The 27,406-nt window shown below is 38.1% G+C and overlaps 1 protein-coding gene and 2 long non-coding RNA genes across 3 annotated transcripts; all 3 read left to right on the forward strand.

Moving 5' to 3' along the window:
• The first annotated feature begins 5,673 nt into the window (after window positions 1-5,673).
• Window positions 5,674-7,561, forward strand: LOC101170213 (free fatty acid receptor 2). Its single transcript, XM_023964606.2, has one exon. The coding sequence runs from the start codon at window positions 5,922-5,924 to the stop codon at window positions 6,918-6,920; it is 999 nt and encodes a 332-aa protein (XP_023820374.1). The 5' UTR covers window positions 5,674-5,921; the 3' UTR covers window positions 6,921-7,561.
• A 13,226-nt stretch (window positions 7,562-20,787) lies between these two features.
• On the forward strand, window positions 20,788-21,977 carry LOC144984434 (uncharacterized). Its single transcript, XR_013648103.1, has 3 exons — window positions 20,788-21,057; window positions 21,243-21,316; window positions 21,693-21,977. It is a non-coding gene; the product is annotated as an uncharacterized LOC144984434 (long non-coding RNA).
• Window positions 21,978-22,677: 700 nt separating this feature from the next.
• Window positions 22,678-25,581, forward strand: LOC144984433 (uncharacterized). The gene is made up of 5 exons (XR_013648102.1): window positions 22,678-23,062; window positions 23,582-23,637; window positions 23,781-23,840; window positions 24,598-24,693; window positions 25,156-25,581. It is a non-coding gene; the product is annotated as an uncharacterized LOC144984433 (long non-coding RNA).
• Window positions 25,582-27,406: the final 1,825 nt, after the last annotated feature.

Here is a 27,406-nt window from a genome sequence, read left to right on the forward strand (position 1 = left end):
AGATAAATCGCTTGGTGAGCCCATAGAGAAAAGTATTCATGCACACTTTTAACTATGGGCATGCTGCGGGGGACAGGTTGCAGCCAACACTTCAATAACACATAATGGTAGGCAAGAGTGAAGTAGGTGAGACGCAGGCATGTAGTATGTATTTTTCACTTTTTTAATCATCCCAAACCCTGTGCAGGTGGCCAATCAGTGCTGTTTAAGTGATGTGCGCATCTGAGTCTTAGAAATTAGCGTCCCTAGCATGTCATCAGTGCTTGTAACGTACACTATATGCATATTCCGTTTTCGTGACATCCCTTAAGATGGGCATACAAACCTCAAGAAAACTGCAAGACACACCCGCGGTTCCTTTAAGATCAAGCTAATCTTGTCTGCAACCCTACACAAGCCCAGACAACCCAAAAAACCTGCTGCACTCACTCCCGTCAAACGCTGTGATTGAGGCTTTGCACTATGCTGTAGCTGCCTGAGTTAGGAGTAGAAAAAGCTGTCGATGGCAGTATTTTTATTGAGTGAGTAGATAAACAAGACAGACAGTGGGGAATGTGGTCCTACATGGGCAGGTGGTTTCAAACTAGTGCTAGACTGCACGTTAAATTCCATCAGTCCATGTTAAATACTCAAACAAATACTGTTACAAGTAGCAGTTTACATACAGCAGCAAGAGCAATTCAGAAACTCTGTTCTCAAAAAAAGACACTTACTTAATCATACCAGCCATTTCATGCTTGAGTTCGCTTCACCTCAAAACTTGTTTGGTTGGTGTGAACAGTGTTGCATCCTTTACAAAGCAAACACTATAGAGGCTGACTTGCAGATCAGAGCACATTTCACTGGAATTTGGTTTGTCACAACTAAATTTTCAATTTTGTCTACAAAATGTTGTATAATGTCTAATAGAGATTTAGCTCTCAATAAAACAGATTCTTTTTTTGGGTGGTGGATGGTAAACCACATATTAATCATGAGGCAATGTGAGAATTGACCAGGTACTAGGTGAAATGTTGTGTTCCACTGCAGGTGAGCAATGACTGCCTGGTTTGAACAAGCCCCCAGAGTCTTTCTGTTGGACAAATGCTTGGACATCAAGCCTTAGAGTAGCAGACAAACCTTCCACCCTCTAATCCACAGCGGCCTGTTTAATGAAGTGACAGTTAAGACGCTGCTCAGGCACACACTCCACTTGCCCAGGCTTAGGCAAAGATCAATGTTTGAGTTGGGTATGCATTTAAGTCCAGCGCTCTACTGATCCATCAATCTGCCTCAGCGCCCTCATTTTAGTGATTCCTTCTTTCTTTTTCTTTCACTGCAGTTAAACTGACCAACAACACAAATTGACCAGCCAACTGACCGAAAAAGCAGCTGTAACAATTTGAGTAGACTTACCCAGTACAGCACAAAAATATCCTTTCTTTAAAGTCCAAGGAACTTGTAAGGCTATCTGTCTAAAAGTTAACATCAGAAGCTTGAATCTTGCTTTTTTGCTTGTATATTTTTAACAAAAGTGAAAAAAGTAAAAACAGATCAGGAGCTTGGTCCGCATAGCTGGTGGTAAACCAGAAATGCTATAGATCAGAGTTGGACTTTGCCAGGGTTAACCTTTGCCAAAAGTTCAATTCACAGCAACATGCTTAGATACTTTTGGCAAATAAATTTGGCTTTAGGAATCAAACTGTCCCATGTTTTTTGCAGATTATGTTGTTCTTTTGGGGTTTTCAAACTATGACCCAGACCTCTCACTGGAGCAGCAGGCTGCAGCAAGAATCAGCATCTGCAAGAGAAATAGTTTAAGTATCTTGGTGTTGAGTTTACAAGTTTAGAAAGGATGGAGCATGGAATTAACCAAGATCAGAAATTCAAGGAAGTTTGTTTGTATTGATGGACTCTGGGATCTAGGAAGAGCTTGGAGGAGGGCCATTACTCCTTTGTGTCAAAAGGTCAAGATGGTTAGGGTTAAGGTTGTAACGATTCATTTAAACAATGGTTGGATTCATATTATAATTTGTGGTTGTTGACAAGATTCATAGTCAATATTGTCTTATTTTGAACAATCTGATTCACTGATCTAAAATTGATCCAGGAGAACTTTAGCCAAAACTTTAACATGTGTAACTCAGGTATATAACAGGTATAGACCTGGGTACTGAACAGTGCAGGTGAAGTTTTCTACATTCCTTGTATTTCTTGCAAGATGCTCAAGTGTAAATTAAATTTGTGTACAAACAAAGTGCTATAGGTATCTCAGTAGAAGAAGACAAGCTGAAGTATTTTTATTTTTATCTTTATAAGGTACATCTATATATTTTTAATTCTCTTCTATAATTGATGTTGATTCACCTTTTAATTGTTGTCTTAACTTGATTTGTGTATTGTGTCAAAGATTTATCATTTTCAGTTTTAAAAAAACTAATATTTTTCCATCACCTGTACCAGTTTTATAAAGGTTAATACAAATGAAAACACTTTATTTATCGATTTTATGTTACATTTCAGAAGGGGGATTTGCTGGTTAAAACTGCAATTACTTTGCAATGCAAAATAAAAAAGCTAGATTTTTTCAGAGCAAACAAACATCAATGTTTCAGACAACCTCATCTTTGTCCTGCCTAATCTTCCCAGTAGTGTTAGATAAAAGCAGAAATGTCCATTGATCAAACATTGCAAGACTTATTTTGCATACACCATGCTTTTTATATGATTTTACACTGGCCCTGGGGGCAGGTAGAGAGAATGCTCTAGAAGATGCTTTGGAAGATAAGAAATAAATAGAATATGAAAGGTGGGTGCGGAAAAACAACTTTGAATGCATTTTTCTTTTGATTTGTTTTGCCAGGCTGATTGGCATGAACTTTCCTGAAGTGATGAAATGACATCATCACAGAGTTTGTGGTTTGTGGTTAGACTGGCTTTCGTTAAACTCTGACGTAGTTTTGTAAATCCAAATCTTACAGTGGAACCCACCAACTTGCATAACCTTGTTTGATCATGCAAACATAAGAACGACAGTACAATATTTTAACTGAATCTTCCATATTTATGTATCACAACAAACCAAACTAAACTGGTTTCAAAAGTAATGCAAATGCTGAATAAATAAGAAAGTGAATAATTGTATCAAACAACAAAACATACTATACAGCATTATGCAACATTGACAGCAGATTAACTAAATTAACTTAAAAATAGAAGCAGTCATACAAATTAGATAAAAAAAATCCATCTATCTTCTAAACCACCTCACTCACTGGAAACTTTATTAGTTACACCAATTAGTCACCAATTAGTTTATGAAGCACATTTTTTTGGACTGTGGGAGAAATCTGGAGAGCCCGGGGAAAACCCAAGCATGCATGAGGGGAACATGCAAATACTACAAAGAAATGACCCAGATGGGATATGAACTAGGGCCTTCTAACTCTACCAAAACAAAAGCAGGTAAAGGATATAACTATGATGGGGAAATGACAGAAGGCCACATCCGTTTTCATATTGATGTGAAAGTCTGGAAATAAAAATCTTGGTACTACCTCACAGGTTGTTTTTTTTTAGAGCATTTCTGTGCATATACAGTAAGTGGAGACAGGGATGTTGGTTAGGACAAGTCCTAAAACTTTAAAGAGTGTTTCACACTGTTTTAACCATGGCCAAAACAGACAAATTAAAAGACATTTGCAGGGAGACCAAATTTTGTATTGATTATTTTTTCGTGTATTTCAAAAAAGTTTATCCACCCTGACTTACAGCTAATATTTAATATAGTTTTTCTTTTACATTAGATTTGAATCAACCAAGTAACCAATAGTGACTGTTTAAAATAGTAATAAATTCTAAAAATAACTGGAAAATACCTTGTCAAATTACCAAGAAGCATATGAGGGGAAGAAAAATTTGAGTTATGATTTGGTGTTTCCTGGTTCCTGGAAAAAAAGGGGATTAGCATCTGAACTAACTGTTAATGATTTAAGAGACAAGTGCATTGTTTGTTTGGTGTTTTAAGCTGGTTTTGAGTCAAACTCACAGTAAACTGTTCAACATTTAATGTGGATAAATAAAAACTAAAAACAATGTGTCAAGTGTTCAAATAATCAAACTGAAACTGTAAAACACAAAACAAACTCAAACAAATGAGTAATATTTACACCCATAAGTCAGTATTACCAAAAACGTAATATGCCTCTCATCTTGTCAAACATTAACCAGGTCTAACTGGGCTACCTGTGTCACTTGTTCAACAAAAACCTGACCCTGCTGTTGTGATCTAAGTGCAAAAATGTTCTCTGGGAGTCTTTCAACATTGGAACTGTCTCATGTAATACGGCTAAACAGGTCCCCTCTGCCTCAACTTTTTCATGGTTTATTACTATTCTTTATTGTCTGACTTAGAAGACTATCCAAACAGCAAGCTTGTGTTTGTCAGCCGGCCCTGCTGCCGACGCCACATGTTAAGCAGAAAGGGATTATTCTGATAACAGGCCATCCCATTTCCGTCGGTCGTGATCAAGAGGCATTCACGGAGGAGCGTGTTTTTGTGGATAACTAAGTTTGATTTAATATCTCACAATAAAACAGCCTTGCAGGGACTACAAAAAGAAGACCAGTAGTTACCAGGGAAACCGTGTTTGGCAAGCATGGCAGATAAACGGTGGCAGTATCTCTAATAATTTCCATTATCCCCACTGAAAGTGTAGATTATCATGTAAATAGGGGGCTGTGCCAGATGAAGGAAGGTTGGAGCTGAAAGCAGGGAGAATCGAGGAGATTAAACAACACAGCTGAGTAATAAACCCACGTTGACGTGCCAAGAAACAGGCAGTGAAGGTAAGCCACAATTACCACTCGTTTCTTAAAGGTGCATTGCAACCACAGGCTTGTCGCAGAGGAGAGAGTATTTGTCAACCAAAAACACCACCACTGCAGATAGAGGGGAAGTCTTAAAGTTGCTTCAGTGAGTGGAACATTTTTAGTTTCATCACAGTCTCTCGGAAGACAAAACAAAAAAAACACTTCTGCTTGGTGAGTTGACTATAAAAATTTAGACACCGTCTTACTTACAATGTCGGACACACCTGATATAGATCGCTTCATGACAGGTAAGAACTAATTTTTCCTTTGTAACACTCCAAACTGTTTAAATGACAACCAAATTTATTTATTTTTTAATTTACTTTACATTTCTGTTTTATCATCCTCTTATTCAGATTTAATAACATAGGCAACAGGTAAAAACAGCAAAGTACAGTTTTGCTTTAAACCACAAGGCAATAATTTCCCCAGTGCATTTCTCTCATTAAGTTTAAAAGGGTATGGTTTTCACTATATATCCAAAATTTAGTCATATAGTGTGAACAAGGCCTGGAAGTTCATGATAACGTCACAGAACATTATCATTACACCAGGACCACAAAATTAGGTTTGTATACAAACTCATTTGTAGACACCAGTACATTTACTCATCCTTGTGAAAGGATATACAACCTCAATAAACTGTGAAACATAGATAAGGAGAAATTAAGAGAGACTAAAGGTAAAATTAATCATAGATTAATGCTTTGCATAATCTTGTTTTTTCCAGCTGAATAGTTAATATAAGAAAAGCACATTTGACCCTACAATGGACTGTATTTAACTTGATTTTTTCTCGTTTCATCTTATCTGCAGAGCTCAAAGCCCCAGAGAAAATAATGGGCTCTGTTTATTGGTGAGGACAAGGAAACCGTGCTGCCTCATCCAGTTTGTTCCAGGCCACTGACCCAATAAGATGCCTTCAGGTCCTGTAGCTTAGCCTGTTCAACAGATCAAACTCCCCTTGTGCTGCAGGCTTTTTGGTTCCAGCAGCAAAATACAAATAAAAAGACAATTTTCAGTTTATTTCATTAATTTTTGACTGATCTGAGGCAAAAACCGAGGTCAACATGCATGCTTGCCAGACTGGGCTGTGCCTCCCCGTCTACATTGTTACCTTTGTGCTGGGCTTCCCAGCAAACGTCCTGGCCTTCTACACCTTCTGCAAGAAGGTGAGGCAGAAGCCCACACCGATAGACATACTGCTCCTCAACCTGACCATCTCTGACCTCCTCTTCCTCCTCTTCCTGCCATTCAAGATGCAGGAAGTGATGAACGACATGGTGTGGAAGTTACCCTATGCACTCTGCCCACTGTCTGGCTTTGTCTTCTACATGACCATCTACACCAGCACCTTCTTCCTCACTGCTGTCAGTGTGGAGCGCTACCTGGGTGTAGCCTTCCCCATTCAACACTCCTTGAAGCGCCGGCCAGTGTACGCTGTGGCTGCCAGCATCTTCTGCTGGATATTTTCTTTCCTTCACCTGAGTATTGTCTTTATTGTCCCGTTTATTGGACAGGTTGAGTCCCCGAACTCCACATCTCCCTCTGGTATGAGCCAGAAGGAGGTGTGTTATAAAAACTTTACGGAGGCTCAGCTGCAGGTCCTCCTTCCTGTCCGCCTCGAGCTCTGCATTGTGCTTTTCTGCATACCTTTCCTCATTAGCAGTTTCTGCTACATCAACTTCATCAGGATTCTGTCTAAGCTGCAGCACATTGACCGGCGCCGGCGCCTGCGGGCCATTGGCATGGCTTTGGGAACACTGGTGGTGTTTGCATTATGTTTTGGACCCTACAACGTCTCACACATAGTTGGATACATCACAAAGAAGAGTCCTACTTGGAGAGACAAAGCCTTACTGTGCAGTACCTTCAACGCATGCCTGGACCCTTTTATTTTCTACTTTTCCTCATCTGCTGTAAGAGGAACTGTTGGTAAAGTGGTGGAAGGAGTTAAACACTCTCTAAGCAGGTGCATGTCCTGTCACATGTTCCAAGCCTCGCAGCGGGGAATTAACAGGACTACACAAGATAAGAAACACAAACAAAGTGAGACCAATTCTACCTGAGCTGACTGGAAGGGAACATTGAGCAGCTGCCTCTGCTAATTTCTTCATCCCTGCAAGCAGGAAATTAATGTCATGATTATATTTTTATACTCGAGAAAATGACTTGGCGGCGCACACTGCGGCATGTTTCTGTTTGACTCAGATGAACTTCCTGTTTCAGAAAGCTCCACCTGAGCAAGCATAATCACTTTTCTGATGGAGTGCTGTGCACAAACCTGCAGAGACTAGCCATTTTGAACTGTAATCTGATATAGAGAAAGCATTTCTGCAAAGTGGAAGGATTTCCAAAGTTCTTTGATGCAACAAGGTGTGGTGGAGATGTAAACTAGAGATGACAACAAAACAACAACCAACATCAGCTAAGGATCCTATCTCCTCACAATGAGAGACAAATCTTTCTTGCCAGCTTTCATCATGAACCGGATGTTTGTTTGCAGCAACCTGCTTAATATATGACAAGCAGGATTTCTTTAGCCTGTAATGCTCAGCCATGCACTTTCATTATTTGGTGTTTCTCTTTCTGACAGGTTTGTTTCTGTCCTCATGCAGACTGGGTTTGTTCAACATTACCATATTTATAGAAAATATTCACCTTGTAGAAATGTGAGAAAAGCTTTTGAATGTCAGGAATGTTATGTATATGTATATGTATATATATATATATATATATATATATATATATATATATATATATATATATATATATATATATATATATATATATATATATATATATATATATATATATATATATAATTTTAGTATGACAGTGTGTAAATAAAAAAAGAGTTTCATGTTTTGTACAGAATAAGTTTGATGTATCATGACAACCTCATAATAAAGACTATTTTTACTTCATGAGAATCAGAATTCTGACTGAGCAAAAGATTATCTGTTTTCCATCATTCCACAAACACCACCACCTGTTAATTGGTAGCTCGTGGTTTTTGCTCTTGGCATCGTGGGTAATCTAAGATGCACTTTCTTCAACATGGGAATCAAGATCTCACCCCACGTGCTGCAAAGATAAACAATGCCATCACCCAAGCAAGCGCTGGTATCACCTTTAATCCTTTTATGTGAGGATTAGAGGGTGAGCTATAACTGTGTTTGACAGGTGTATGAGAAAGGAAAGAAGCATTTTATTTTGAGTCAGGGTGAGTGACTAAGACGAGCGGGCTAGAAGCCATCGAAGTAGTGAACAAATCCTCCATCACTCTTGTCAGCACGCTACGCTGTAAAGTTGTTCCAGGGAAGATTTAGCTTTGATGTGCAAAAAGAAGTGACTCAATGTTTAAAAGCACACATGTAGTGATGAGCAAATTTACAGTAAAGAAGGCCTTGAAGTGAGAGAAATTTCTATAGAAAGGGACAGAAAGGAGAATCTAAGGTTTACTTCTATATATTCAGAGCTAGTTTAGTAGCTAATGAAATCTCTGGACTTAATTGATGTCTTGTCTGCTGAGATGAACTGCATTGACAACACTTGGCTTTGTGACTATAATGCACAATTTTATTTGTAATTCGATAAAAATACATTCGTCAATGTTTTTGCAGTTCAAGGTGATGTCAAATGAATATATTTTTTGTACTTTAGGACGCACTGGATAATAAGGCACACCGTCAATGAATGGTTCATTTTTGAATTGATGTCAGATATGAGATGCATCAAACTAAAAGGCACACAATGCAGGACAAATGAGTCAGAAATAATTCAGTCAGTCACACTTTATAAACTGCGTTCACAGTAAGTCTGGAACTTGTTTTTAACACGTTCAACGTTAGCTGCATCAGCTGTGTTAGCATGTTCACAACACCTGTAACTCCCAACTTTGTTTGCAAACACAAAAAAATCTGACTGATACCACTAAAACAAACGATACTTTGACTACAATATGGAGAGATCTTAGGAATGAATAAAGATTTATTTGTTATACAAAAATGTGCATAAACCAGTCCATAGTATTTTAGTGGTAAGGCTCTGGACAGATGACATCTTTATCCAGGTGGGATAAGATTGGACAGTAGATGGATAAACCACATGCTGATTGTGGCTGAGGCCAGTCCACAACATAGTATTGGTCCAGGTGGAGAATGAGGTGTAGAGAATGTAGAATGTCTAGAATGTAGAGATAAAGGTCCATGAATTTAGAAGCAGAAATAGGATTGTGATTGGCTGAGAAAAGAAGATGGGGAATTTCGCTATTGGTTTAGAGCAGGGTTGCTCATTCCTGGTCCTTAAGATCTGTTTAAGACTGTTTTTGTGATCTTCAAGCGCTGCTAGCAGCTGATTAGCTCAATCAGATGTCTCCACAATCTGTTTGTGTGAACACACTTGGTCCTGGTAATCAGCAGCAAGCAGTGCAGGGTGGTGGATCTTGTGGACCAGGAACGAGCAGGCCTGGTTTAGAGTGAAGTTTTAATTCAAATTAAATTCAAATTAATTTTATTTATAAAGTGCTTTCCATAAAAAAAACAAAACAAGAATAGAATAAAAACAAACCCCACATATGAAATAAAATCATTAAATAAGCCCCTCATACGGTGGCCCAGAATGGTCACAACACAACACATAAACTTTACACACAACACATTAACTTTACACACAACACATTAACTTAACACACAACACATTAACTCACAACACAACACAATAACTCACAACACAACACATTAACTCACAACACAACACAATAACTCACAACACAACACATTAACTCACAACACAACACAATAACTCACAACACAACACATTAACTCACAACACAACACAATAACTCACAACACAACACAATAACTCACAACACATTAACTCACAACACAACACATTAACTCACAACACAACACAATAACTCACAACACAACACATTAACTCACAAACCAACACAATAACTAACAACACAACACAATAACTCACAACACATTAACTCACAACACATTAACTCACAACGGAAGTAAAGCTGCAATGGAAGTGCTTTTATTCTGAAATTTCCACTGGGCTGAGTGGTTAACTGCCTAACTCTTTTTGTGATCTTCAAGCGCTGCTAGCTGCTGATTAGCCTGTGTGTGAGTTAGCCTGTGTGTGAGTTAATGTGTTGTGTGCAAAGTTAATGTGTTGTGTTGTGACCCTTCTGGGCCACCGTACTACCCTCATAATAAAACACAAAAAAACAAGCACAAGTAAAAGAGAAATGACAGAGCTTAAGAAAAGAGAACCAAGAAGGCGCCGTCCTCCCTGTCCTTCTGTTGGCCGGGGTGTCAGCATCTATGCAACACAAGCACAAGTCATCCCCAGCACCCCCCGCCCCAGAGACCCCCAACCCCCAGGCCCAGAGCACCAAACATGGGCGCACCAGGCCCGGCAGCCCGGGTAGTCGGTACAAGAGATGCCAGAGGACAAGCATGGATGAGTGGCGTGTAGAGTGAGTGACGAAAAGAACCCAGCTTACCTGGAAGTGAGGTAGATCTTCCTTATTGAAATTGCACCAAAACTTCCCCACACTAACTCCCAACCTTGTTAGTAAAAACACAGTTTTACAACGCTACATGTTAGCCACGACAGCGTATTTACAATAACACGAAACCTTCTTGGCTACTTGTAAGGAAAATCCAGAGCCCTGTGTACCTCTGAAAAACACTGCAAGATCTGTAACACAACCAGAATTAATATAGAAGGCACTCAAGATTACAAGACACACTGTCGTTTAAAAAATAAAAAAATAAAAAAATAAAGGTTTTTAACCGTGCCTTATAGCGCAGAAAATACAGTAAGCGTCCTGGATTTTAATGGTACATTGAAAACGCAACATATGGCATGAAGGGATAAAAAACATTTCTCTTATATTTTATTCTAGATTTGTCATCATTTTAACAGTTAGGACAGCATTCAAGTACATGCATTTGTGAGTACCTCCTCTGTTTACAAAGGACAAGGCTGAGCACAACGTCCCTTTATTTAGACAAATTTGACTGCTGTTTATAGTAGAATGGAATCACAGGAGTTCAACACGGTTGTTGACTGGAAAGGGATTTACTGTGTTTCTCTAGTAAAAACACAACAGTCGCCCCAAAAAGGATAAACATCTTCATAATGTGCAGTCAATTCATTGGTCGTTGCATCAGAAAAACGTGAAATCAAAACCCCAAATTGCTGTGTGCCATTGTGTTAATGAGCATGGCGGGCATAAATTTCAGAGGCTGGCTTTGGTGGATGGATGGTCTCTTCCTCCCACCCAGTAGGAGAGGTATTTAAACGGTGCTGAGAAAAATCTTTAATTTGTTCAAGTATGCTTTAGTGCAGGCAATCTGCTGCCTTGAAATGATAAATGTGTAGAACACGTTGGCAGTCAAGTAAGACGGAAACTCTACAGGTGCTTTTGGATGCTGAGGTCAAGGTCATGCACCCATGAATTCTGTTGTTTGAAACAGAGCTGCTTGAAGAACAGCAGAGTAGTTTTGGTCGTTCAAAATGTCAAGTTGTTCATTCTGTCTAGTAATGGGTTATTATCTTGATTTTAGTACGATTTTACCCAGACTTTTTCAAATAAAATATAACATTAAACTGAGATATGGACTAAGGCAAGGCAAGGCAAGGCAAGTTTATTTGTGTAGCACAATTCGTACACAAAGTAATTCAAGGTGCTTCACAAAACAGAAAAATGCATTAAAATCACAATACATCATAGAAATAATCAACGTAAAATTTACTTTAAAAGAAAAAAAAAAATTGAAAATTGATTTAAAAATAAAGGAAGGAAAGGAAAGAAAAGTGTAGATAGGACCTTTCAGTCATATACACGGCTAAACAGAAATGTTTTAAGTCTAGATTTGAACATGAACACAGAAGAGGCCTGTCTTACGACTTCAGGGAGGCTGTTCCAGATTTTAGCTGCAGAATATTGAAACGCTGATTCCCCTTGTTTAGTTCTGACTCTGGGAATCAACAGGAGGCCGCCCCCTGAGGTCCTCAGAGTACGAGGTGGTTCATATGGCACTAACATGTCAGAGATGTACTTTGGTGCTCGGCCATGGAGAGACTTGTACACAAGCAGAGCTGCTTTGAAGTCTATTCTTTGAGGTACAGGGAGCCAGTGCAGAGACCTGAGCACAGGACTAATGTGATCACACTTCCTGGTTCTGGTCAGGACTCGAGCAGCAGAATTCTGGATGTACTGAAGCTGTTTTACAGCTCGTTTGGAGAGGCCGGTGAGCAGGCCGTTACAGTAGTCTAACCTACTGGAGACAAATGCATGAATAAGTATCTCCAGGTCTGGCTTTGACACTATGTTTTTGATTTTGGCAATGTTTTTCAGATGATAAAATGCAGCTGATGTTACTGACTTGATATGGCTGTTAAAGTTCAGGTCAGAGTCAATGATTACCCCTAGATTTCTGACTTGATTTGAGGGTTTAAGAGACAGAGAATGAAGGTAGCTGCTGACACTTTCTCTTTGTTTCTGTGGGCCAAAAATAATAACTTCGGTCTTGTTTGAGTTTAGCTGGAGAAAGTTGTTCTGCATCCACGCACTGATCTGTTGGAGGCAGTGGCTGAGTGAATCCACCGGCCCATATTCACCTGTTGTCAGTGACACATAGATCTGAGTATCATCTGCATAGTTGTGATAAGATATGTTATTACTGCGTATTAACTGCCCTAGTGGCAGCATGTAGAGGTTGAACAGAAGGGGTCCCAGGATCGATCCCTGGGGCACACCACAAGTCAAGGCCATGTAGTCTGAGACACAACTCCCAATTTCAACAAAGTATTTCCTGTCTTCCAGATAAGACTTGAGCCAACTTAGGGCAGATCCAGAGATGCCAACCCAGTCTTGGAGTCTGTGCAAAAGGATCCCATGATCAACATTATCAAAGGCAGCACTCAGGTCTAGCAGGATTAAGACAGTGACTTTGCCATCATCAGTGTTCAGGCGGATGTCGTTGGTTACCTTGATAAGAGCAGTTTCTGTGCTATGATGGGGTCTAAAACCTGACTGGAAAACATCAAATGAATTGTTTAATAAGAGAAAATCAGTGAGCTGTTGGTAGACAACTTTTTCAAGGACTTTTCCTAAAAATGGCAGATTAGAGATAAGTCTGTTATTATTCAGTACAGTGGGATCAAGACCGCTTTTCTTCAGGAGAGGTTTAATGACTGCAGTTTTTAAGGCCTCTGGGAATATTCCAGATTGAAGAGACATGTTAACTATTTGAGTAATTGATGGCAACACACTGTTCAGGACAGACTTTAGAAATCTAGTGGGTAACACATCAAGGCAGCATGTAGACGAGCTCAGACGGGTGATGGTCTCTTGGACAGTTTGGTCAGTGACAGGTACAAAGTGAGTCAGCTTAGAGTGAGTAGGTGGCCGTTCGATAGTTATATGTGTTGTGGAGTTGATGGCTTTTTTAATGCCATGAACCTTGTCATTAAAAAATACAGCAAACTCATTACTAAATGGGAAGAGACTGAGCAAAAACCAGAACTTATGATGCTGAATTCTTGCAGAAGGTTTTTGAAACTTTCCCCTTTGAATTTCAAAGATGATGCTACTTTGAATCACCTCCTCCTTCCAGTTTTGAGCCCTTTCAATAGCATTTCCTGGACTGAAACTCACTAACAGGTGAAGTGGTCACATGTACGGCTGCTAGTTTAAGCCTTAATCACAATGTATCTTACAGGGGGTTGACCTGAACAGGTGCTGCAGGTTTTGGGTTGTAGAGAAAAGCGGCCAGATATAAGGGAAGGGCAGGCATGTCTTGCTGTTCTCTTGAGGCTCATGATGTTATGTCAAGGGACATCATGAAAATAAAATGATTGTTGTGCATGTGGTAAATGTATTCTAAACAATTTGTAAGACAAATTAAAGATTCATACACATATGATGTACGAGTGATGCTGTCATCTGATACCCTTACTCTAAACTTGAGTCCTTGATAAGGAGTGAGCACTGACTTCTCACTGACTGCGCACGAATGCACCCTTGCATGTTGCATAAGTGTTTGCAATGACATGTCACTCACAGCATGCCCATAAGAAAATGTCCATGAATATTTTTACTGTACCAGCACATCAAGCGGTCTACAGTCTTGCTATTTTGTGTGGCCCACCTGCTAACTTCTAGATTTGGCCATTTTTCGCACAACTCTGCATTATTGTCCAAATGTTCAAATCAGTATTTAATATGGCTCACCTATTTATTCCAGTCTGCTTTCACCAGAGGAAGATTTGTGATTGTAACTACATGGATACAGTATAATCCTACTGTATGCAGAGAATATTCACTAAACTATCAAATTTAATGACAAACAAGCCCAAGACTTAATGGGTAAACATCAAACATAATGTATACAAGTCCTCTCAGTTTAAATAGGTCACCTCTGGGTTAGATGTTTGTTGCATGATCATTTAAGATTTACAACTCAGCTTGAACTACTGAGGTATGTCTGGAAGGAACTTCCAATTAAAATGTTGTTACTCGTTGAAGCTGAAACTTGAACTTTAAGAAACATGGGAATCTATTCAAGTCTTTAAATTAATTCTGTTTTGGATTCTAGGTCACTGTTAGAAGAAGTAGATGCAGTGTTGGTACTGAGATATTTGCTCCTGTTGAAGCAGAGACTCACAGAGCTGACAGCCTTCCAAAAAACAGCAGGTGTCAGAATATTTAGGGCAATGTGTTGCAGTGATAAAATTCCTTCATATAGCGCAAATGCATTTTTTAAAATTATTTACTCTAAACAAAGGATGCAGATACAGCAGTTGTCAGTGTTCAGTGGTCACATCCAGACCCCCCCCCATGAGCTTCCAAGGCCTGCTTTTTTGTTGTGAGAATAAATCCACTGAAGAGATGCACTTCCAGGCTCTGGTTGTCTCTGGTTGAGAATACTTTGATCTGCAGGAATGGAGGTCACCAACCAATCTGAACACAGCAGGGCTCCGTCAGCTGGGGGCTCAACCATGCTGCTGCGATGGCTGCTTGCAAGAAGGGTGCAACTGTCGAGCGACAGGTGATCGATATCAGCTGCTGTGTGGGAGCTTCAGGTGAAGGTGAGCTTACATTGGTGGAAACCTCCAGTTAGACACAGGGGGGTGCAGGGAGCAGTCTGTGGGACGAAGGCTTTGGACGTAGATTATTAGAAAAAAGGATGAAAAGTGTCTTTAGGTTGTTAAAAAAAACTGATTAGGAAAAGGGAGAAAAATAAAAAAATAAAAACTAAGGCAATATTTCAAGACCCACTTCAACCAACACCGTGTTTTTGGTGTTTTTAACATGTTCTTGTGGCATTAGCATTTTTCTTAAGCTTAAAATTGAATTTTTTAAAGTTGTGAATATAGAGCAATTGAAAAATTCCCTTGGAAAAAGCTTGTAGCAGTGGCATAGGTGCTACAATCACTAAGCTTCCTGCTTCGCTCCATTCTGATGCATCCACTTGCAGACATATAGATCCGTTTATGTCTTCATTTTCGTTCTCTGAGCTGGCATCTGGCTCAAAACTGTGCAGGTGGATCGCTTCAAAATTTCCCGCTTTTTTGTTGCATCCATAATGTTAGGATGGTGGTGTGAGGGGCAGTAAGCTAGCAGGGAAACATGTAAACAAAATGATGATAGGTAGTGCTGGCAGGCTTACACTGCACCTATGGTCCTGCCCAAAACTGAGAGGCAAATTTCTATTGAACTCCTGCCGCCCTGCAGAAACTATGTCCAAAAAATACAAAACAGGCTTTTTGATTTGGGCTACAAATTGTTTAATCACAATAAACAGACCAATGGGAATGCTTTGAAAATAGATCAAAAGATGATTAGAGTGGGACTTTCAGAAATTTCTTGGAGATTACAAAATGAATGATCAATTCTCACCAATTCATACTTGCAAACAGCTGTCAACCATCTTAAAATGTTTGTGTAACCAATGATTTATATTTACAAACTGAATGCAGTTTAACAAAATTAATACTCTATAAGAGTAACACCAAGATTATATAAAATATACAAAAACAAATTACATGAAAATCAAAATAAGTAAATACTACATAACATGAGGTATCTGGAACAGGCAGTATTGTATTTAAGAAAATCTAACGAAACCCTTTCTTCCGCATGACGGATTTCCACATAATAATTTGGCCATCCCTCCTTGCCTTGTTTTCTGGTGAGTTTCAATTCCCCGGGCAAGATCGATACAAGGCACAGCGAATGGTGCAGGGGTGATTATTTCTAGATCTGTCATGAAACTGCTCAGGCAAAAAGATGAACTCTGAGGGAATTTCACCACTTGAATTTTTTATAGATTGAGCTTGGCCATTCCATTTTATCCTGCTGCATGCTATGGCTTCTGTGCACAGAAGATACAAATGAGACATAATTACCAGCAGAGAATTATTGTGCTAACTCAGCAAATCAAATGAATAGGGGGCATGTTCGTTTCTGAAACTAGCTATTTGTTTCTCCCCTAAGATGAACAGCTTGCTGTTGTTTTCCCACTCTGGGTCTTTCTGCAGGACTGTAACACCACCCAGAATCCTCCTGTGCTACCTCAGTGATCACCGCAGAGGGGACTGTGTTTTTCTCAACAAAGATTTGCCCCAATGACTTTGGGATGAGCTGTTTTCCAGACTTCATTTTGAACCAATGCACCTCATGCTTGAGGGATTGAACTTTGAAAGACAGGAAAGGGTTGCCTTTTCCCCTATATAACAATTGGAGATGGAAAATACAGTCTAAATCTCAGTCTCTGGAGTCCCTGTTAGGACCAAAGACAAAGCTATGTCATCAGCTAGAACTAGAAAACTGTTGGTCAATTTTTGAAGCTACGTACACACTAGGCATGCTAAACATGGGTTCTTCAACACACAAATAACCCATGGTGTTCCCACTGGACAAGCAGGGAGGGGCTTCTTTTTCCTTTTCACCTGTTGACTAGCGCACGTCTGCCACCTACACTTGTAAGAGGCTTGGTGCGAAAAGTCGAAGCGGTGCAAATCTTGCTCCAGGCTTTTTTTTTTTCACAGCTCTATTCCCATGAAAGATTTGGCGTCATATGATTCCAACAGAGCAAAAACCACAATTATTAATATCTCCTTCATGGTCAATTTTCAAACAAGTGGCACTTACGTGAATGAAAAAGTATGCTACCCTTAGTAGTGACGTACAGGTAGTGTACCAATCCCCAGCTAAATTAGTCTGGCAGATGATGTGGAAGTGAAATATTTTGCACTGTTTGTGAGTCTTTGGTTTTAGTTCATGACCAAACAGAAACTAAATCTGAGTTCCTAATTGGTCAAAGTTTGACCCGGTTTAACGTGCAACGCAGGTTCAACGGCTTAACTTTTTATACTTGTTATGTCTTGCTGCTTCTGCTTTGCTGCATCCCCTTTCATTCTGCTAACCTGGCAGGTGAAGCCAATGATCTTGATCAGCACCTGCCAGGTATTTAAGTCATAGGAGGCCACAACCAAAGGATAGGCATGAAGAGAGAGCAGAGCAAGAGGCTTAGGAGCAGTTGTTTTTGTGTTGGAGCTGTGCTGGTTGGTTTGTTTCCATTTTGATTCCCTCTTGGTCCTCAGCAGTCTTATTCTGCTGTTTTTTTTTATTTTAGTTTGGGGTTCGACCTTGGTAGTCCTTATTTTCGGGCTTTGTTTATTTACTTTCAATAGTGAGATTCTGTTAGGCAGCCTTAGTATGGAACTGCTGACTCCGACGGTCAACGTGGCTGGATCAGTTTTCTCCCTGACTTATTTTATGTTTGGTCAAGGCTCCAATCCCTTTGTTTTGTCTTTTGTTGGGACCAGCACAGTAATTATTTTTCTTTTGTTTCACAGGATACAGGTTACTTCTTCCTTGTAATAAACTGTTCCTAAACTTATTTGGCGTCCATCGTCCATATGTTTTGGCCCCTTTTAGATCTCCCCTAGACTGCGACAGGTTTGGCTGTCGGGGGGCCGTAACAATACTAAAAGCCTTGAATCAGTAGTGGAAACTTGGGTAGCTTTTTGTGATTGCATGAGTTTTCAAAGTGGAAGCCCAAAATGCGCATGCAACGTGTATTTACATAGACTTTTCATTAAAGGTGGTCACTTGAATGTGGGTTGCAGAGTGTAGTGTGAACATAGCCTTAGAGTAGATAACGGTTCATTTTAACTTCAATTCTTTTCAAAATTTGTGTTTGCCGATCCTATTCAGTCGATATGTTCCTCTTGGTCATTTTTAAGTTATTGTAAAATGAACCTACCATGCCTCAATCCAAATTGATTTTTCATTGATATCATATGCAGATGAAATCAAAATGACAATAAAAAAAGGAGACTAAAACTAAAACAAATTGGAGCAAAATGTGTCTTCTCCTCTCATTTCAATATATTATCAATAAAAGGTTGTGGAAAAAGCTCCCCACAATTTAGAGATTTTCTCCTTTGGAGTAAGTGATAATGAACATTGACAAAGTAATTGCAAGAGTCTTTCTATTATTATTTTTTTAAACTAGTTCTTTGTCTGAGTAATGTTTAAAAAAAATAAAATTTGATATCTTCAGACCCCTTAGGTGTTTGTTTTTCCAATCAGAACGCAATAAATTTTTCTGAAATACATTGTGAAAATGTATTTTACAAACACAGTGTATATATTTTATTACTATTTTATTATTATTTTATTGATTTAAAAGCATTTTTATTTAAAATATGCTTTTAATCTCTAAACATTATTGCACCAAAAATGACAAGACATGTCTGTCACAAGTGGTATTTTTTAAGCTTCACGGTGTATTTTTGAAATTAAAAATAACTTTGAAAACACAACTTTTGAAGGTATGTCAAAAACTAAAACATGTTTATTATCTGCATAGGGAATGAAAATGACAGATGTCATGATGTGCTTCTTGTTCAAATCTATAAGTTCATACAGTAATTCTTTATAAAGAGTTTGCGGGTCTTCATTTCCCGCAACAGATGCTGCAGTAAAGAGACTTTGAGCTTGACTGAAACACGTTATGTTCTAGCTGACTTGCTATTTGGCCTGAAAACAACAGAAACAAACACGTCAGCTGTGGTTTTTGTGTTCCTGTTGAGCAATACATTCTCATGCAGTTTTTTTACAGCTTGCTGAGACATTAAAGGTTTCATATTTTCCTTTCATGGTTAGAAGTGAGGGTTCATTAGCAGGTCATGTCTCACTGCAAACCAGATTCTTAGTGACTGATGGGCTAAGATAAATGTCAGTCTCTTGGCAGACACTTTGACCCTTTTTCTTTCTGCTGACAGAGACCACAGCGCAATTGACTTATAATCGTTCTATACCCTTACTTTTCATGTCACACCTGAGTTTTTCCAACAATTGAAACAGTACACTAAGTTACACATTCTGGTAATACACAAAACAAAATGTAAAGACAACTTGAAAGAAATGAAACATTTTATGAGATTTAGGCAAAATAGGAACATGAAGGCTTGTTCCCCTGAGAATGTTGACACAATCCAAACTTTAAAGGATTTTGCTTCTTTCTCCTTTTCTTTTTCTGTCTCATTGCTGTCTCTATAAATATCCCAAATGCAATGATAAGCTCTAGTCTTATGAATTTAAATTAGCCTTTTTGAGAGGTTGAAATGTGTATAAATCCTTCTCCACAAAATGAAACTATAAAGTTCCAGGAAAAAATGATCTGCTGGGAGTTTTTTGTATTCACTTAGCAGTGTTATTTCTGTTTTAAAATGATTGAAGCTCTAATAACTGACAGTTGTGACCAAAACATCAGCACACATATTAGATTAAGATTCAAACAGAAAAAAATGCCAGCAATGTGGGTCTTGTTTAGATCAAAACATGGTACAGGTGTGATTTCCAAGACAATTTCCAGCATTGTGTCAGCTTTATGCCTGTGGATGTTTGCAGAGCAGTTAATTTGAATCCGAATCTACTTTGTTACGATGCGCACCTACAAGCAATATTAAATTTTCACTCTAAAATCTAAAGACTTACCAAGATTATTTTAAAAAAGCCTTCCATTGTGTTTACTAAGAGTCATTCTCTTTAAATGCAAGAATTCATAATAATAACATATTAATTAGCAACCAGAGACAGAAAATTAGCTTATGACTGCAGTGTAGTGCATAATGTATGACATGTCTTGAGCTTAAATGAGTATAAATTACAAGACCGCTCATGTGCATCATTTATTTGAAAAATAAATAAATAAAATCCAACTTCCTTCTGCAGTCCAGAACAAAAGCAATCATTAAACACTTGTAATAATATGGAAGTTGAGTGTAGGGTGAGAGAGGTGGGGATGTGTTTTTCATTGTGTAAATTGAAGTAAGATGAACAATGATTCTATTACTGTAGAACTAGATTTCCACTGATAATGACACCTTTCAATTACCGGTACCTGAGTTAATGGAAAGGGAGAGAAGCAAACAGTGTTTGCTAAAAAATATAATGTAGTGATTTGGGATTTTCCGTTTCAACATAGGAGTTCACTTTTGTTGCTGCTGAGTTTGAGATACTTTTAGGTCAGTTAAATATTTTGAAGACAGTTAGTGAGTAGTGAAAAAGAGAAAGGTGTTAGGTTAGCTTAAGAATAAAGCTCAACGCCATTGGCAAAAAGAAGTTAATGTCTGATTTGTGTAAAATCTGACCAAAAAGGAGAAGATTGATAAAATATTAGTGGTCTGTGGACAGAGCCTTGAGGGATGGAAGAGGGCTACGACCAGAACAATTTCAGGCATGGCCGGCCCTCCCTATACGCGAATTACGCAGCCGCGTAGGGCCCCCGTCACTACCAGGGCCCCGAAGTGGCGACAAAAATTAAATAAAAAAGACCCAAATCTGGCAACCCATTTCATAGAACTTCCGTACCAACGTGCGAATGTTGTGCAAAAGAAAGTTGCCTGCACTTTAATGATCTCCCCTTTCAGCACACCTGAACCAATCTGGCAACCCAAATAATGACGTTACACCACTCTTAGGAACGATTGGTCAACATATTTGCATCTGAGCCTGGCACACACTGTGCCATTTACGAGCGCAGTTTGTTTCAATAAAGTTGGGGGAAATAAAAAAAACAGCACATTTTGTCACGACAATCAAAGCGACAACAAGAGAACTTCATGCCACAGAAAAAGATGAAGAACTTCAACATCAATCAAAAGGTAAGTTTGGAAGATGTTGGGGCCGTATTTTTTACATTATCCAGTATTTCTGTGCAGCTGCGCAATTTTTTCGTAAGATACTAATTGATCCGAGGTGAAGTTTGCACATAACGACCCAGTTTGTCGTAATTTCCAATGGAAAACTCGAAAATAATTCTCATTCAGTTTCTTCTGCTCTCAAAAAGCATCAAAAGTATTGGAGGTGGTGCAGCGTCCACATCCCAAGAGGTTCCTGACATCACTGAAGATGTCATCTCAGGTAATTTTAAAAGCATGTAAAGTCATTAAAAAAAGTGTCTGCATAACCCTTTTTTCATAAACAGCAGCTGAAAAGTATGGAGTCCCAAACTTTTCATTATTAAATTACACAACCAATAAATCTCGTATTAATATATAAAAAGATCATGAAATTGTGAAAAACCTGCACACAGATTTTAAATGAGCCAGTAAACTATTATTAGTATTCTGCTATAGATATTTTATTAGCTTTATCATTGCTTATTGTATATTAATAATTCTTGTTTTTTAGCTGCAGAAGAAACTGCTGTCACCACATCTACTGTTGAAAGGGAAACATTTGACTGTTTGACTTTTCACTGTTTGCTTTTATTGAAGTTCTGTATCTCATGTTCCAGAGACTCCAAGAGAGGTGTGTATGGAAGAGGAGCTACTGGATCCAAAATTCCACCTACCGGTACCTCAAATCCAGTTGGTCCAGCTGAATGACCAACCACACTCTCTGATCCAGTAAGAATGGATTTGGTGCAGAGAGGTCCTTTTCAGACCGATAAAGACTATGACTTTCCAAAATCCCCTCATTGAGCTGTTGTGTTCTTTATGTTGGATTGTTTTATCGTAATTTGATTTTCTGTTAAGTTGCTGTTTTTAAAAGTTGGAGTTTTAGGAATGCCATTTGTTGAGTGCCTAATGTTACATTAAAAAATATATATTTATATATCTATATACATTTGTCATTCATATTTATTTCTTTGCATTTAAAATTTGTTGTGCACCACTAAATGTGCATCCAACATGCAGGCAATTTACTGTATTCAATTCTTCGGCAGCAACAATAATTCACAAATGTATTAATAGAGAGATCTCATTTATATTACAACAACAGTTGCGTTTTTTTGGTGCTGCTGACCAGTTAGAGGGCCCACAAATTAAATTTCGCTTAGGGCCCCCAGAAGACCAGGGCCGGCCCTGATTTCAGGTTAATTAAAGGGCACATACCATGCGCTTCTTAGGTCTTTTATTGTAAGCAATATTCCTGTGTTTGATATCATATTTGGCACACAAAATAACTGATTTTTTTAATTAAATATTAGTTATTTTCCTGAGCTCTTTTCCAACCTGGAAGTTAGAGGACTCGATCTCTGAGCCACTGGCTTTTTCACCTTGTGGGTGCCGCCCATTTCATGACGTCAACCTAGAGTCGGCAGCGCGGCTGCGTTTCACCCATGAGAATAAAGAACATCCAAACCTTTGCAAAGATGGATGTGCACATTGTGCAAAAAGAAAGAAAACGTTTTTGCAGATCACCGCTAGCTCCGCAGAGAAATACACTGTAAACCCTAACAGTTGTATTGGCTCATAACTATTAAGGTTACACAACTTAAATGTCATTTTGTAGTTGATTCAACTATAAAGTATTAAGCTCTATCAAAATTTTTTCACATTTAACTTAACAGTGCTCAATATTTTAAAGCTTATTTGTATCTAGCACTCAAAAATTTTAAGATCCCTGAAGTAGCGTCATGACGTCATCACGTTCTGGTGGGAGGGTCTTTCGTTTTCTCAACGTTAGCTCAGGTGGCCATGTTGGATTTGCCGAATGCGAGTATGCGACGTTTGAAATTGAAAGTCGAGCATTTTATCTTTCTGCAATTCGTTGTGATTTCGTCCCGCTTCAAGACGCCACAACCTCGTTTTTTTTCCATCCGCCTCATCGCTGATGTTTTCCTCAGTGGCGCCGTCTTGTCTTCAGCCCTGATTTAATTTGGTAAGTATCGTTCATGGTTTATTTTGAATGAATGCTTTAAAAATGCTCTTATACTACCGTAAATGTGGTTTACTGTTGTTTAACATATGTGTGTTACGATTGTTTTAGAGCTTAATGTGGCAATGTATACATGATTAGTTTGTCATAGCAGACGACAGACGTATGGCGAGCCAAACCCAAAATGCGTTTCTGCCCGTAAGTTACGACAGTGATGAGTTTTTTTCAGAGGTAGAAATGATCTGTTATGCTGCAATCACACTAAACGTGATCTGCGTGTGAGATTCGCGTTGGAGGCTTCTGTTTGTGGCTAAAGTTTGCTGCTGGACATTTGTCCAAAAATGTCACTCAAAGCCTCTAACGGTTGTGTGGGAGGAGCTACCGCCAACAGTTTTAAGCCTGGTTGCTACATGGAAGCATTTGGTTTTGAATGCAGCTTTAAGCTTTTATAAATCACTGATCTCCATTATAAAAAGGGTTTTTGTAAAAATAAATTAATCAACGTGCTCGTGTTGTGTTCAGGTACCGAACTACAGAGTTCAGTGTTTCACCTCCAGTTAGACGCCAAGGCCAGCCAGGTAACTTGTCTCCTGATCAGTTATTTGTCTAGAGCTATTTTAAAAAAAATGCTATAGTTTGTGTAGTGCAATATATGTTTTGATCAGAATATAATTGAAACATTTTTCTTTACCATTGAAAAATCTCTTTTGGACTTTTTCAGATACTGAACTTCAGAGAGTTCAACAGAAAGTCACCATTTCACCAGGAAAGGTGTCAGTGGGTGAGTTTTATACTTATTTAATATCTTCATCTTGAACTATGGAAACATTTATGCACATTTTAACTAGCCAAAGGTCTAAATAGAGTTGAAATTATTTACAATTTAACCAAACATATTTAGATTGCAGGCTGAAGGTGGCACAATGGAATGGAGGTGCAAGTTGTGTTCTGTTACTTGAGCACTATGCAGTACTACATATAATGTTGCAGTACTACATAGCCAATATTCCAAAGTGTTTCCACTGCCATGTATGTGGAGACACTTTGGAATACAATAATACAATGATGTTGCATTAGCACCATTCCATCATTTGAAACCATGAAAACTTATCTGTCAAGATCTAAAATGGATTTATGTAGAGTAGATGCAGTCAGAGGAAATTGTGCAGTTTTTACATGTTTGTGTAACTTAAAGCTGCCCTTTTCTGAGACTAAGTCCACCAAAACAGACAGGAACTGGCCAGCTTGGTTAGGATATATGACCTCCAGGTGAATTTCTAATGAGCATAATTCAAAAACGGATAACAAATCATTTGTAAACAGCTGTAAGAAGCCACGGTGTAACTTGCCTTAAAAATGACTTTGGGTTTTTAACCTGAGGTGGATCATGCCATGAACACTGTATTGTCCTCTCACTAGAAATAGACATCTAGAAAAGGTATCATTTTATCATTTCTTAAAGTTCCTTAAGTAAATATTGGAAGTGTTTGCTCTGCATTTGCTTCAATGGTAATGGATATTTCTTTTTATTCTTTTAGGACCAGCGTGATGTGAACATGAGACGGGCACTTGTCCTCCGTGCACTTCCTGTTTATCTGCATGAAGATGCCTCCAACTTCTTCAAGACCTGTACAGTAAGTGTACATGACTCCCTGTCAATGCTTTTCTCTAATCCTTTAATATTGATTGAGATTTTATTGAGTGACATAATAAATAGGGCAATTGTTTGTAGTTTGTAAACTGAGTGATATTTTTTAATGGTTTTAAGAATGAGACGGAAGATGAAAGGCGAACATCAGGGACTCCTGATTGGAAGGAGTGGGAACCTTTTCGTTTACCTTTTCTGCTCCTGATCCATCATTATATGAATAAAGAAAAATGAAGCTTTAGTCTTAAATTATTTTATAAATGTCCTCCATTTTCAGAAAAATGCTAAAGAACTTTTTAAAAACACAATTTTAATTGGAGTTGGTCCTTAAAACAGATTCCCAAAGATCCCCATTGACAGATGGCAGGAATGTCAGTTTTGGACATTAGTGTGATGAATATCTTTGAGGGTCTGAACTCATCTGTGTTTTTTGTTTTGTATTTTCCAGAATACCAGACACTGCTGTGGTTCTCCTCTCAGTTGTCGTGGTGATGCTCCTGATGCTGCCGTCAGTGGTCCCACACATCTGGCTGACTAATCTCTTCTACTCTTCGGGGACATCTATGCTCTGGACCTACAGCACCCCAAAAAACTTGAACTTGCCTTCACAGTTATTCAGAGTGCTGTCATGAGCCTTGAGGACAGCAAACCACTGAAAGGACGTTTATTGACACGGGAGAATGTTTCGTTGAGTGAGTCTCCCAGAATGGACTATTTGTTGGTTTAAGTGTAATGCAACACAAAACACACTTTTTGTCAATATGTTGTGTGGCACTCTTATAATGCAGTTTTATTTCACTGATTGTTTCATCCTCTTGATATTTGTGCTTTTTTCTTTTGAAAGAGCAATTAAAAAAAGTGTATTAAGCAATCACTATTGTGTGGCTTTCATGTTTGTTGGTTTTTAGCAATGTTAGCTTTTAAATCTTGTAGTGGGGCAGTATCAATACCTCTGTTTAGAATACATTTCAAGTCCAAACATTTTAAGCTGAAGAATTTTAAATATTTTCAATGCTATACATTTGATGAGCTAGAGAATTTATAAAACATTTGAGTCAATTTTACATATTTTATGAGTTGAGTAATATTATAAAAATATAGTTAGTTAAAGTGTTTTTTTTAGTTGGAAAAAATTAAAAACTTTGAGTAAATAATCGCTCTTTTATAAGTTGAGGAATCTTAATATTTTTAATATGAAATAATACAAATTTAAGCCAACTGACAACATAAATTTTAATAAATGTTAACTTAAAAGTTTTAATAATATAACTTAAAAACTATTGTGTAATCTGTTACAAAATAATTTTTAAGTTCTGTCAACTCGTTAGGGTTTACAGTGTACTCAGAATCACATGAACAGATCAAAATACCGCATTGGGGTTTCGTTTCATGAGGAATGAACATTATAATTCACTTAGAAGCTCAAAAAGGTTGATTTTGCATGGTATACAACCTTTAAGTGGGAACGCTCAGAAAGCTAGGCATGAAAATACTGGGGTGTGTGTAACAATGGTAGAAAAGGCAAGGCAGTTTTTGCAAACACGTATATTACACAGCTTAACACCACGTTTATGAGAGGATTGTACCCTTTGGTTTTCTTTAAGTTCTGTTTCTGTGTTTTTTTTAATGTCTTGAGTCATTCCTGTTTAAGTTGATCATCATCAACAGCTGTCCTCATTTCTGGTAAACTTCCCTGTGAATTTAAGTGTCTGTTTTCAGTTCAACCTTGTCAGGTCATCTGCTTTGTCATCCTTTCATTTCTCCTTTTGTTCATGGTTTTGTCATGGCTACATTCATTTATGTTTTAGTTTTTGCTAAGAACCCTGGTTTCCTGCAATTTGGGTCCTACTTCCACCAGTTCCTGAAAGTTGCTTTGCCTGATCTTATTTGCTTGAAACAAATGTCTTTACTTTTGAATGTCATGATAAAACCACATTAGATGCAGGAATAGATTTTTTCTCCCTTAACTGGTAAGCATTTGATCAGCCAACTGCCTAAATTGTTTTTGCTTATAATTGAGTTAACATGGAACGATGAGACTTTCATCAAATGTCAATAGAAGTAACACACATCAGTTATTTCATTTTCTAAAAATAGCCATAGTGTTTGTCCATTCACTTTTTTGTCAGTTTAATTTTGATGTTTTAGATTAAACAAATTTACCAATTTTCTGTTTTAATAGAATTAGGCTTGACAAAAGCAAGTTTGCAGTGCATCTTTCCTTATGTACTTAACCCTTTTATCCTGGAAATATCGCCAGAAATAAAAAAAATAAAAAATGCTGTTTGAAACTCTTTGACTGTTTACCCAATTTCCATAATTTCAACGAATTCTAAGGTGAGAAAAGCAACTTTGTGCTGATTTGCAATGCAAATCTGCTTTTCTTCACTTTAAAATTTGTTGGAATTATGAAAAGTGTGTGAACATGTAAAAAATAACAGTAATTCAAAAAAAAGTCAGCACTGGTGCTAAAACTCTGGTGCTAATGCTTTTATCCTTTTTGTACCTCCTATCTGTTTTTTTTTCTTGATATTTTTATTTTATTTCTATAATTTAATTTTACTTAGGTGATTGCCTATAAACAAGGTCTTTAATAAAGAGAAGTAATTTCTCTTCTTATCTGAAGATGGACTAAGCACTTCTAAAGTGGAGATCCAGAATCTCCCTGATGCGGGCACATGCCCAGAACTGTCAGATGT

This window comes from Oryzias latipes, chromosome 16 (genome assembly GCF_053564925.1).
Source record: "Oryzias latipes strain Hd-rR chromosome 16, Olatipes_Hd-rR_3.1".
In the NCBI taxonomy this organism is placed as follows: domain Eukaryota; kingdom Metazoa; phylum Chordata; class Actinopteri; order Beloniformes; family Adrianichthyidae; genus Oryzias; species Oryzias latipes.

Bases quoted from the DNA above. Each gene is read 5' to 3' on its own strand.
- LOC101170213 (XM_023964606.2), top strand. From the start codon at position 5,922: ATGCATGCTTGCCAGACTGGGCTGTGCCTCCCCGTCTACATTGTTACC.